This window comes from Tupaia chinensis, unplaced genomic scaffold, assembly GCF_000334495.1.
Source record: "Tupaia chinensis unplaced genomic scaffold, TupChi_1.0 Scaffold000110_1, whole genome shotgun sequence".
Lineage (NCBI taxonomy): Eukaryota > Metazoa > Chordata > Mammalia > Scandentia > Tupaiidae > Tupaia > Tupaia belangeri.
In genome coordinates, this window is record NW_006159574.1 from 2,038,975 (window position 1) to 2,052,429 (window position 13,455).

Genomic DNA, 13,455 nt, shown 5'->3' on the forward strand with positions numbered 1-13,455 from the left:
AGGAAGGTATGGAGGGCAACCATGGATGCCAGGGACAATGGGGGAGGAAGATGGGACATGACAGAGGGTGGGGGATGGGGAATCAGGGATGGCAAGACAAAGGGCAAGGTATGCAGGACGTAAGAATTGGAAAATTATTTGCTGAGAACATGTATGTGGATGTGCTTGAGTGAGCCAATGCACAGTGTATTTTGGATGGAGAATTCATTTGTGTGTTGTGATGGTGTAAAGTGAATTAATAAAAAAAGAAAAAAAAAAGTGGAAGGACAAAAAAAAAAAAAAAAAAAAAAAAAAAAAAAAAAAAGGAAATGATGAGACCTTTCACTGGCTCTGACCTGCTTCTAGGACACCCGAAATGTCTCCGTGGCCCTCCGGATGGAGCAAGAGACCTGTGGAGGCCAAGCGACCAGCGAGGTCGAGCTCAGGCCGATCTCGCGGTGTGCCTGGCAGGTGTCTGACCTGGCCTCTGCCTAGTCCAGAGAGCACTGGGACAGACACACACAGCAGGCACAGTCCTCCCTTAGTCCCTGATCTGTGGAGTGAGGGCGACTACAGCAGGAAAGGCCAGGTGGAAGCCACGAGAAAGGCATCACCTAGGGAAACAGTAAACCAGAACCAGGACTAGAGCCTGGAGGCCTACGAAGGTCAGTGCCACCACTGAGGACTTGAAAGACGCAGGTGTGGGAGCCCCGCCACCTCCCATTCGGCTCGCCTATCTGGCCGGGTCGGAAGGGAGAGTGACAGTGGGTCCCTGTGAGCTCCACCAGGTACAGGCGCTGTACAAGGTATGGCTATTTACTGGAGCAGACCAACACATCCCCTGGTAGCCAGTATGCGGCTACTGATTAGACAAATGCCTTTTTCTCTGTCCTGTCAGGATCACCACCAGCATGTTTTCCGCTGGCAAGGCCAGCAATACACTTCTGCTGCTGACTTCAGGGGTCTATCAACTCTGTGGCCCTACGTCTTAATACAGTTCGCAAAAATCCTGATCGCCATGCCCTCCCACAAGCGATCTCACATGCCCACTAAGTCTACTGTATCATGCCAGCTGGGCCTGGTGAGGGAGAAGCCTTGCGCATAAGACACCTGCAAGTTCGAGAAAGGGAAACAGACCCAGCAACAACTCCGGGGCCTGCTGACCCCCCTTCTAGGCTACAGGACATGCTGTTGTAAGTGGCCTCCCAAGAAAGAGGCACGACACCTAGTAGGGTTTGCATCTCAGAGGCAGTATATCCCTCACTTGGACGTGTCACCCCGTCCAGTGTCACCCCGTCCATGCACGGAGTGACATGACAGCTGGTGACTCTGCAGGTGCAGGCGCAGCGGGTCCAGGCTGGAGCGCACACGGCCTGCAGCTGGGCCCACGTGACCCAGCACTCAGTGGTGCTGACCCTGCGGGGTGGACAAGGCCACGTAAGGAGTCTCTGGCAGGTGCTTACAGGGGAAGTGCAGCAGGGCTGTAGGGCCTGGGAGCAATGGCCGGCCCTTCCCTGTGGATACCTACGCTCCTTCTGAAGAGCAGTTCTCACACTGCTGCTGGGCTTTCGCAGAGACTGAGCACGAGCCATGGGCCACCAAGTTGCCAGGTGACCTGAGCTGCCCATCCTGACTCACCAGGCCATAAAGCTAGGCCTACACAGCAGCCCTCTGCCATCTAGTGGGAATGATCTGAACAAGGGGTACCAAAACGTTGAAAATGCGATTGAAATATGGATTCATTTTGGTACACAAAAATTTACAGTCCATGCAGTTTTCTCAGAATACAGCTTTTCTGCAAACTTTTTGAAGAACGTGCAAGCATGATTACGCCCACACAGACCCTGAAGGTACATGAGGAAGCAGCTCAAATGCCGCTGCCCCAACCTGCACCTGTGGCCTCGGGAAGAGCAGTACCCACGGCGAGTGGGAAGGAGACACGCGGACGGGCCAGTCACTGCCCCGCGCAGTGTGTAGCCCCACTGGAGGCCGCCGCACCGCCCGGCCCTGGTGAGGGTGCTCTGGGGGCAGAGCCATAGGCAGCCCATGCCCTGGTGGTGTGCCCCAGGAAGGAGAAACGACCAAAGGTACTACTGACCAAATCGTGGGCTGCTGCCAGTGGTTAAGCGGGATGGCCAGACTTGGAAAGAACGTCACTGGAAAGCCAGTGACAAGGAATGTTAGGGTAGAGGTGTGTGGTAAGGCTGCCCTGAATGTGCAAACAATCCAGAGACAAAAGGTGGAGATATGTGTGCTCCACGTGAACGCTCACCAAGTGGCGGCCTCACAGACGGGGGTTTTGGCAGGAGGGCCGGAGGAACCACTCTGTGGGCACAGGTGGCTTCTGTCCCCAGCCAGGCCTGTCATCATCCCCCGGCCCACAAACAAAGTGCCAGGAGGCAGGGAGGCAGGCTACACAGGCTCAGCAACGTGGGCTCCAGCCGTGAAGGCCGACCTGGCCACTGCCACAGCCACAGCAGAAGGCAGGTCTGCCTGCCAGGCGTGATTTCCATTTTCATAACTCCCACAAGCTGTTCTGAAGGGACATTTGTGGGAGTCCAGCGATGTAACCATTACGCCATCTACTAGCCCCCAAATACGTATTTTTTAATCACACACAAACATATACATAGATACACGTTTATCTGTGTTAGGATCTTATCATAATAAGCAACTAAAAAATTTAAAACAAAGTTCTATGGCATTGTCACAACCCTTGTTGCGTGTGCTGGAAAGCTAACATGTATGTCTTTGTGGTGAAAACTTTCATAAAATGAACTGACTTTCTAGAACGTAGTAGGATCAAAGTATTACAAACTGTAGTATTTAAAAAGCACCGCACTGGCACAGGGTCAGACAGACCGGGCAATGGGAAGGGCGGGAGTAAAAGGTGGTGCTCGTTCCCTGCCGGCCCTGCGTGTGCACTAGACTGGCTGCTTTATGCTCACACACTTCTTTACCCCACAACCAAGCCTCGCCATGCCCACTCCACATCTAAAACAGACTGAGCCTCAGAAAGCTCAATTTCTTCAGGGTTACTACTAGTCAAAAGCTGGAAATCTGGAACCAGCAGTTGGAGTAATGGCTATGTCGCTGGACTCCCATGTGGTTTAAGTCCCAGACCCGGTGGCTTAAACTCACACTGGGTGTGTGTGTGTGTGTGTGTGTGTGTGTGTGTGTGCCCAAGATCCCGAGAGGAAAATGGAGAAGGGATTACAGCGTGGCCATCCCCCCAGGGGGTGATCCTAGGGGTGGCGATTTCTCACATTCTATCTCTTTGTCTCTCTGTCTTTCTGGTGCACACGAGTACCCTATAGCAAAAAAAAACTCTCAATAAAAAAAGCTGAAATTCAAACTCATGTTTATCTGACTTCCAGATCTGTACACCTGAAATAGATCCTAATGGAGTAATTTATCAAAAATGTGCACTATAAATATCAGTGAAGGAGCCAGCATGTGACGTGGTCATTAAAAGTGCTACACTCCCACATGGCTGACTGCAGTATGAGTCTGGGACCTGGAGGCTTGCTTTCTTACCCCCTGCCGCCCCACACTGTCCTCTGGTCAAATTAAAATAAATAAATAAAGTTAAATAATTCTTTAAAAAAAATCAGTGAAGAAAAGATGAAATATTCAATGAATGGTAGACTACAGATAGATTAAATAGTCAAGTGTAAACAAAACAATTCGCAAAACAAGAAAAAAGTGGTATTTTTCACTTTTCTCATTTTAGAATGAGAAAAGATCTTTTAAACACAAAAAGTATCAGAAAAACTAAAGGAAGAAAAAGATCATGCAACAAAAAATATTAAAATTCTGGAAACTGGGGCCAGCAGGAGGCCAAGGGCTAAGGTGCTGGACTCCCACAGGACCGATCAGATTCTAGTCCCAGACCTGGCAGCCTGAAAATCACACCAAGTGTGTGTGCGTGCATGCCCAAAGTCCAGGAGGACAGAGGAAAAGAAACTGCAGTGTGGCTATCCCCCTGGGGGTTTCTTACTTCCCCTCTCACTGTCTTTCTCTGACCCTCTATCGCAAGCGCATGCATCCTATGACAGATGGGGGGAAAAAAAAACTTAAAAAAGAGTTCTGGAAATCAGAAAAGCAAAATTAAAAAATAGCAGCTAGAAAAATATATTCATAAAAACTGGATCCAAAGCTGATTTTTTTACAAAGGAGATTATATTAAAAAAAAAATGGGCAAAGGATATGAAATAAAATGTATTAGAAACCTTTATTTTACAAATTAAAATGCTCTACCTTACTAAAACTTTCTAAGGATTAAAATGACAAGAAACCACTTTCCGCCCGACAAACCAAAACCAGCAAAGATTTAAACATGAGTACTCAGAGCTGCTGGGCTGGTTGGAACAAAAGGCACCTTAGTGCTCTGTCGGGAGCATACAAATAAGTAGCTCTAGAAAACGGTTCAGGCGTAACATTCATTGGCCCTGTCATTTTCATTCCAATTATCATCTAAGTAAATTGTCGGAAACCCAAATATTATTTTAAATTTTTAAATCCTCAAGATCTCAACAGGGGAATGGCTACATGAAGTGCCCTAGGCCCGTCTGGCACGGTGACTGGGCAGCTGGATGCCACACCGCCCTGTGGGGCTGGCATCTCAGACCCATCAGCTCGAGAAGCAGGGCAGGCGCATGTGCACGCGTGCCCAAACGCACAGGGCCTGTGAGGGGCCATGCCCACCGGGGGTGCTTTCCTCCTCACCTTCCCTCTCTCCAACAAGCTCACGCGCCCCCTGGCAAAGGAAAAGAAAGGAAAAGGAGAAAAGAAATCTTCCACAGAAAGGAAAACATGAGTTTAGTAACTAGGGAACAACTTGGCTGTTGTCTATTTCAAATATGGGGGAAAAAAATGTAGTAAGTGACTAGAGGAATAAGTGGTCCCACTCCTCAAAACAGTGTCACCTTTGAAAACACTAGGTTAAAGTCCTGCTACATACATGGGTTACGAGGAGCCACTGAAAAGGCCTGCCAAGGACACTGACGGGCATGGAGAACATTCAAGTACTAAATGTTTTAGGATGTAAACTGCGGGTCCAGCCAGTGGCACAGTGGTTAAGGTAGGTGGATCCCACGTGGCCGACTATGCAGTCCGATACACAGAAAAGAAAATTCCCTTTTTTCAGTGCATGTGTGTATGTTACATAGCACACACAATTTACATCTTTTTCCTCTTTGATTTGCTGTGGAGTATGTGATCTTGCTCATCTTATTCCTCATGTGCTCAAAAGCGAGCACGTAATCACACCCAGGATAAGGACAGGGTAAGGAGCAGCCTGGTGCTGGTGCCGTTCCTAGCATGAGGGCTGTGTTCTCAGTAGGAGCCTAAGGGGCACAAAAGCATGTCACCAACAAGTGGACTCTAACTTCTCAGACAGGACACGCGGAACTGACGGGCTCTCCGCCGGAACCTGCTCTCTTCCACACCCTAAAGCAGCACAGCCTCTCACGGCAAAGCGAGCAGCCCTGTGTCACACTCAGAGTGTTTCCAAACGCCAGAGAGCAAACGAAACACAGGCCTCACGTAACAGCACACGGGCAACGTACGTGCTACCCCAGAACTCCACGTCTGCAACCCACACCGTAAATTCAAGGGAAAAAAGCTCTCTTTGGTGCAAGTTTCTGTAGATTAAACAATTAACTATTGTTCAAAGAGGACATTTACGACTAATTTCTTATTAAGAAAAGAGTAAACACTACCAGAAACCTTGTATCTTTAAAATGAAAAAAAGAAAGCAAAGAAAAAGAAACGAAAGGAGGCTGGCAGCTACATCAAGGCCCAGCTTCAGTTCTCGGCCAACCTGAACAGGTCAGGTACAGCTCAGCTGTGTGCACCTGTGACCCTGGCTGACTCACAGCTGGGGCAGGAGGACTATGACATGAGACTTGATCAGGAATACCTATCTGGGGTCGGCAGGTAGCAGTGATAAGGCCGTTGGACTCCCATGTGGTAGACTGTGGTTCAAATCCTGGGCTTGGAAGCTTGAAATTTATGCCAGGCACATGTGCATGCATGCCCAAAATTCCGAGAGGAGAATGGAGAGGGGATTGCAGTATGGCCATCTCCCCCACCCCGGGGAGGGGGGCTGGTTCTTGCTTTCTGTCTGTCTCTGTCTCTCCATCAAGTGCACACGCCCTGTAGCAAATACCTCTTTAAAAAAAAAGGGGGGGGGGGGAGACCAGCAGGTGACACAGTGGTTAAGGGCACTGGACTCCCACCTGTCAGCTTGCTTGCTCACTCGCTCTCACTCTCTCTCGCTGTGTGTGTGTGCGTGTGTGCCTCTCTGGTCAAATTTAACAATAGAAAGAAAGAAAGTTAAATAAAATTCTAAAAAAAATAAATCTTAAAAAAAAAAAAAAACCTATACTGGGGGCCAGCACGTGGCATACTGGTTTAGGTACACTGGACTCCCACATGGCCAATTATGGTTCAAGTCCCAGATCTGGCAGCATAAATAGCACACTGGGTATGTGTGCATGCATGCCCAAAATCCTGGGAGAAGAGCAAGGGCAGGGTTACAAAGCGGCCGTCCCCGGATGAAGGGGTGGCCTCTCCCTCTCCCTCTCACTATTTCTCTCTGGCAAGCACGCACGCCCTATGGCAAAATCTTAAAAGGAAAAAAAAATAAAAACCTATCTTGTCTCCATCTTCCTACCTCTCTCTTAGAAAGGAAGAAAAAAATGAAATGAAGAAATTGAAGTCCACAACAAATTGTCATGAACTACTCTTCTTTAAGATACTATGTCAGTCACTGGGCTGGCCCCGTGGCCAGCCAGGGTTAGGGGTGCTAGATGCCACAGGGCAAATTGCACGATTTGCATCCCGGTCCCAGCAGCTTGAAAAACGCATCGTGCATGTGGGAGTGCGTGCCCAAATTCCCAGCAGGACGGACAGAAGGAGGGGCAGACACTGTGGAGTAACCCCGTCCCACTGAGGGGTACTTTCTTCCTCTCCCTCGGCCTCTCTGTCACCCTCTGGTGAGTGCACATGCCCTCTGGCAAAAAATAAATGAATACATATGCCACTTTCACAGAAAGACTGTCGCCACTAATTACAAATGTGTTTCGCATTCAAACAGAGGAAACGAGACTTAGGCACCTGAGACTTAGGCACCTGTGAAGATCCCTCTGAAAATGAGGTGCCCTGATTCTGTCACAGAAGGGCACCACTGCACAACACCAGAGCCACACGGCAGGCCTCTGCAGGGCTGAGCCCACCTTGACTCACCAGATGTGCCTGAGCAAACCCGAGACCCCACCAGCAGAGAGGCTGAGTGAAGATGGAGAGCTGACCCTGCCAGAGGCGCCCTCCCCTTCTCGCTCCTGAAAGGAGAAACTTCAAAACAAAGAAACAGAAAGAAAAATAATTTATCTAACCCACTATATAACTATCAAATTACGTATCTAAAATAAAATAGCTATTAAAACTAGTAACACCAATAATGAAACTAGTCAAATATCAGCACTTGCAGTAACTAGTAACAGCAATTAACAACACTGCTAAATTAAGAGGGCATGAGCAAGAAAGACAGAAAAACCGAAGCTGTAATCAATCCTAACAAGTAATTATAAAAATGTTAACACTCCTCCAAAAAGGGAATTATGCCAGAACATTCTACAAAAGCAAAGAGCTCAGTATATACACAGTAAATTAATATGTAAAAGTAAATAAGACCCTCCAAAAATAAAAATACATCATAACCTAAATAATTGTCATCAACAGGTAGTACCTACAGAGTGCCTACAAAGAAACAGGCAGGCACTTGGCGCACACCCTTCCCACCCCACAGCAGGCCTGCCAGGTGGGTTCTGCTCCCATCCCGACTGAGAGGCCAGGACCTCGAGGTCGGGGGAGCAGCAACTGCAAGTCTGCGCTGCAGGGCTCCCTGCTTCCAAGCAGCTGACCAGCTAAGGTACCCAGCCAGGGCCCACCCCAGCCGCCCCAGTGTGGCAGAGCGCAGACTCGCTTGGCAGGCAGTGTCCCTCACCTTCTAGCATATATTTTGAAACTGCGAGCAAATAAAGAGACTAATAGCAAATAAATAAAAATAGTAACTATGCCTGCGGTTATTTAGTCCTGAATGTATGTTGATTTCTTCTGACACACAGGTAAACCAAAATTCCCTCACTAAATAGCTAAAGGGAAATTTATTTATCAAGATCATAGTAAATGTAAAAGCTGCCTATTAATTAAGTGAAAGAGAAAAGTCTTTCACAACTAAGAACAGGAGCGGTAAGTCGAACGTGGTTTTCTGACTTCATTTAAGATCCAAATGGTTTACTGCAGAAAGGTGCAAATTATAAAGAAAATTAAGAAAAGACAAAGCTAAAAATACAGAGCAGTAAAAAATCGAAACATTAACTGTGATTGTATTAAGCAATATATACTAACCATGGATCAGGGAGCCATTTAGCCACTGAATATAGTAGTTTTGAGGAAAAGAAAGCAGGATTTCATTGCTGATTATTGAGAAGGGTAAAAGCAAAACAGCCCCAGCTGAAACTGCTAGAGTGAATGTGCTCAAAAATAACCTGGAAGAGAGAAAAGACATGTCGTCAGTGAACTGAAAACGCAGTGGACATGAAAGTCATTCAGAAAGAACACATCTTCCATTTCCTAATTGAAAATGTACTACCTACAAACGTTGGGAGGCAAACAACACAGGTATGACCGTGGGAGTTAAACTGGACAAACTCTAAAACTACTTACTCTATAAAAGAAGTCTAACGGTAAGCCCTAAAAGACACGTGAACTGAAGACAAAGTGCTTCGTACATTTTACAAAGCACAGACTGAATCTCACTCGTTTCAATGTAAGTATTTATTCCACAATAAGTTTAATTAACAACTCTGATAATACATGTTAATGGCAATGTAACAACTGTTTCAGGTGAAAAAAAACCTGTGAAAGCAAAATTCAGTTAAAATGGTTATTTCAGAGGGGAAAAAAGTTCACAAAGCCCTTGGCCTGATGTCTCTGAAAACAGGTAAAGGTTAAATAATGCATTGCAGTAAAGAGTAGTAAACTATTAAACACTTTCCTTCACCTTGTCAGTTAAACATTCCTGAAACGTTTAAAATTTTTACAGTAAGTATCTAATTTTTAAAAAGAATCTCAAAGAATAAAATGCAAAGGAAAAGGTAACTTCAGTAACATCAGAGCTAGAACCTTAATTTAATATCCATATCATTAAGATTAATAACGGGGGATATGAAAATAAATGTCAGGAAAAAAACGTACTAAACGCCCAAAATACACATCTAATCTTGTAACTTTGAGGCTAATGCCATCTTGTGGCAACCAACAGAAGTGTAGCCCTACTTAAAAGTCAAAAACAACCAAAGAACCAGAAAACCTGCTCGGTAGACCACTGCGTGTAATAGAGACCGCGGGGAGATACCAAAGGCACAGCTCGAGTCAGCCGCCGCGGCCGTTCTCTGCGTCAGTCCTGCCAGACAACACAGGTCCTGGGAAAAGCACGCAGGCAAGTCCTGGCCTCGGGTTGGCGGCCAACTCCAGCTGTGACCAGCCAGGGGTGGCCAGCAGCTCCAATACAGCTCCCTCTGCTTGCAACGCTAAAGCAGATCACCCCACAATCTGGCCACCGCCCCAGAGCCTGTGCAGCGTTCCCACAAGCTTCTCCAGGCTTTTCTCTCTCCAGGACACAGGCCAGAACATGCTCCGACTCCCCTCGCCACACACAGCGGGTGCCCTGTGTGCTGTGCTCCCCCAGGTGTCCTCGACACTGTGTGGCAAACTCATGCACGAATGTCAAGACGAACCCAAACCCTCTGTCCTGGACAGCATTCCTCAGCCTCTCCCTTCGTGCTCCTCTCAGCAGAATGAGGTCCCCTCCTTGTGGCTCCTATAATAGCGTGGCCACCGTTCCCAGATCAAAAACTGGACCCCGTGGTCTGCCAAAGGGAGTGCGTTCACGGGGGTCAATGGATGAAATGGCCAAAGCCACATTTAACTCGGGAGACCCTGACAAGCCGGTCACCACGGCTATAATGCTGGCTGTTCCAACAAAACACTACCCGAACCCACTACATTGCAGCATTGTAACAGCCCTAGAGATACAAAAAACCTACAACAGATTGAACATACAACTGTGTAACATATTAAAGATGGCAAGTGCCACGAGAAAAGAAGGTGAGGACTGGAGGGGAGAACACACAGGGGTCAGGGCAGACCTCGCTGAGCAGCTGATATTTAGGGAAAGGGCTAGACAAAACCCCCTGGGCTGAGAGAATGCACTTACTGGGACGTCTGATACAAAAGCACGCTGGGCCGCCAGGGCAGGACCAAAGCCCTAAGGCAGAGCCTGGTCAGTCTTCCAGGAGAGCACGAGCTATGCCTGGAATGCCCCAATGAAAGGGTGGAATGGTCGTGGAGAAGACAGAGGGGTAGGACGGAGACCATACCGCGTCTGCAGAGTTCTGGGCAGGAAAGGGCGTGACCTTGCTGATGTTGCACTGTGACCACAGGCAAGGACAAAGCGACGAGACTGGCCAGGAGGCGCCTGAACAGGGATGATGGACTCAGAAAGATGGGTGCAGAGGAGCTGGTAAGACCACAGCCAGATTCTGAAGACAGGATCTTCCAACAGGAGCCCCCGACGCTCCCCTGCCTAGCCCTGCAACCAGCCTTGCTCTAAGGAGCCTGGCTCTGTGTGGCAGCAAACTGTGTTGAGAAGTGAAGACCTGGGTGCGAAGTACACTCACCGGTATCGGGAAGCCATGTTCCCGGGCACCCCAGTGGACAGACAGAGCTAGGGAATACAGCCTCTGCTCTGCACGCATGTACACAGTACACACACAGAGTTCTGCAACTCTCTAGAGTTGAACAGTGTGAGTTCCAACCGATGCCTCCAATTCTGATCCAACTCGGTGTTCACTCTCTCCCTGTCCCCTGCTGGCACCCAGTTCACACCACCTGTAACGGTCCACAGGGCTTATGTAAGCAGTCTCCTGTGGCACTGACATGCCCGCCCTGGATAGACACACATCCCCCTGCTCACATAAGTCCCCACCAGGTCTGTGTGACAAAGGGACACCCTCTTTTCCTGGCTGAGCCCTGACATCCCACCCCATGCCAGGCCCCTTCCTGCACGGACACCCTCCTCACCTGCTCAGGCTCTGACATCCTGGCAGGCCAACCTATGTGGGGCTCTCCACACTCCCTTGGGCTCTGAACCCCGCCCCATGCCAGGCCTCCCTCCTGCATGGACACCCTGCTTTCCTCAGGCTCACAAGTCATCCTTAAAGGTAGTTTCACCAATCAGGCATTATATTTTATAGCGACCGCCTTAATCCAAAGACAATGAGCTACTGAGGTAAGAGCAGGTATCAGAAAGCATACTTTTGGATACGAGGGGCGGAGGGAGCGTGACAGACACAGACAGTGCAGAAGGGCCGTTTTAGGACAGAGAGACTGGACGTGGGCTCTAAAAGAGAGGTCAGAATGGCCAAGAAAAGGCTCCTCCACTCCACGTGCGTACTTGAGCCGTGCTGGCCTCAGGGATCTCTCCCTGAGGAGCCAAATGGTGTCTGCGAGCACCTTGGCTCAGGGCGTGGCTGACTCCCAGCAGACGGCAGCTGCCCTTCCCTCTAGAGCTCAGCACGGTCTCTCCCTCCTTCATCCTGTCGAGTCTCTAGCCCAACCCCAGCTCCCTTCCATGGGAGAAGGTAAAGCAAGGAGAGGGTTAGGAGAGAAGGGAGGCAACACAGATTGCAGACCTACAGTGCACCAAGCACCCAACCTGAGTTACTGAATAGACAGTTTTTAGTGTATTCAAATTAAGAGCTGAATGCATGTTTTTAATGAGGCAAAATGCATATTACACAAAACTTACCATTTTAAGTGAACAATTCAGTGAAATTAGTCCATCCACTGTGTTATACAACTACCACTTCCAATTCCAAAACATTTCAAAACCCCAAATAAACACCATCCCCAGGAAGCAGCTACTCTGCACTCCCCTCCTCCCTCAGCCCCTCGCGATCGCAATCTGCTTTCAGCAGACTTTTCTCTCCCGGGACTTTCTTACAGCTGGAACCACACAGTGACCTTCTGTCTCGCCTCTATCATTTAGCGTGTTCAGGGGTCACCTGCACTGTGGCACGTACTCATGTCTTGGTGTTCCATGCGTGTGAAAGCACGTGTTCACATGTGTGCAGACTCCTCCTCCCCTTTACTGCTCTCCGTTCTCTCAGCACAGCACACATCATATGATGTGAGTCGTGAAGATGCGCAGGCAGAACCGAAGAGCTGGCCTGCACTTCCACCAGCACCAAGCTGAGGGAGGGTAGAGAAGGCACTGAGAAAGCGCTCCGCCTCAACGCACTGTGCGACTCTGAACCGGACCCTTCAGCTGTAAGGACATTCTTAGCACGACTGCTAAGTGTGAACAGGTGTTAGCAGTACTCTATCGTGTGACTGTCACTGCTTAGACGGTGTATGGTGGACATGTAGGAGAATGCGCTGTTTGTGGGAATTACACACGAAAATACCCTGAGAACATGCAGCGTCCGGTCAGCAACGTACCCCATAGTTCAGGGTTTAGAAAGCTATTTGAAATCTTCTTCTAATTGTCCTATAAATTTGACAGTATTTCAAAACATTTCTAAATTATCAATAAAAAAAGAACTAAAAATACAGACATTCTCCTATGCAGACAGATCTGTGTAATTTCACATTTTAATAAAGCAAAAGAGAAAAAAAGGGAATTCGCTACTTCCTACCGTGTTTAATATCTTTAAAAGTAAATAAATAAAGGGCCCTTTCTATCGTACCCCAGCAGTGGACATAAGGCACTAAAGTCAACCTGGCCCGAGTTCCAGCAGGTCAGCGTGCTAGAGAAGAAACGCCTGCTCCTCGCTTCCAAACCAGCACCGCCTTCTAAGCAGGCCGTTCGAGCAGCCACAAGCTCTCTCTCTATGACCTGGCAATTCCCCAAACTTTAGCCCATTTCCTCACTAAATCCTCTTGTGATAAAACCAATCAATTCCTGAAATAAACTAATTTTACCAAGAGATATTCAACCCTCAATGATCCAATATATTTGCCTACAGGTGCTTTCCAAGGGTAGAATTAACACTAATGAAAATGTTGCAATGATATAGGTGAATTTTTTTCCATATTTCTGTCCAAAAATTAGAATTAAATTTTGAGAATTTATGAGAATTACAACAGAAAATACATACGAGATCCTGTTGACTATGGCATCTTCATCTTCCTGTTCATCTGCAAAAATGTTTAAGGCATTAGTGTTCATTTATCTTCCAATAAATATTTCATCCATTTATTAAAAACATTAAAAATATAAACTTAAAAAACCAATTATTAAAAGAAACATTTAAGAACATTGTGCTTATTTCAGCACAGATTCAAATTTAAATTTTACTAGGTCAGATAAACTATGGGGTTGTTAGGAAAGTCACGACACGCACG

General features: G+C 47.7%; 1 protein-coding gene across 5 annotated transcripts in view; it reads right to left on the bottom strand.

Moving 5' to 3' along the window:
• Positions 1–13,227, bottom strand: part of LMBR1 (limb development membrane protein 1) — a 110,094-nt gene extending 96,867 nt beyond the window's left edge. Inside the window, exons 1-2 of one of the 5 annotated variants that reach the window (XM_027770056.1) lie at positions 10,728–10,927; positions 8,395–8,534 (exon numbers count right to left, since the gene is read on the bottom strand). In XM_027770056.1, coding sequence (XP_027625857.1) covers positions 8,395–8,534; positions 10,728–10,744 — 157 coding nt within the window. In that variant the 5' untranslated portion in view covers positions 10,745–10,927. Of the gene's footprint in view, positions 1–8,394; positions 8,535–10,727; positions 10,929–13,208 lie in introns of those variants that run through there. The other 4 variants (XM_027770055.1, XM_027770057.1, XM_027770059.1 and 1 more) reach the window with 4 other exon arrangements.
• Between the last annotated feature and the right edge of the window lie 228 nt (positions 13,228–13,455).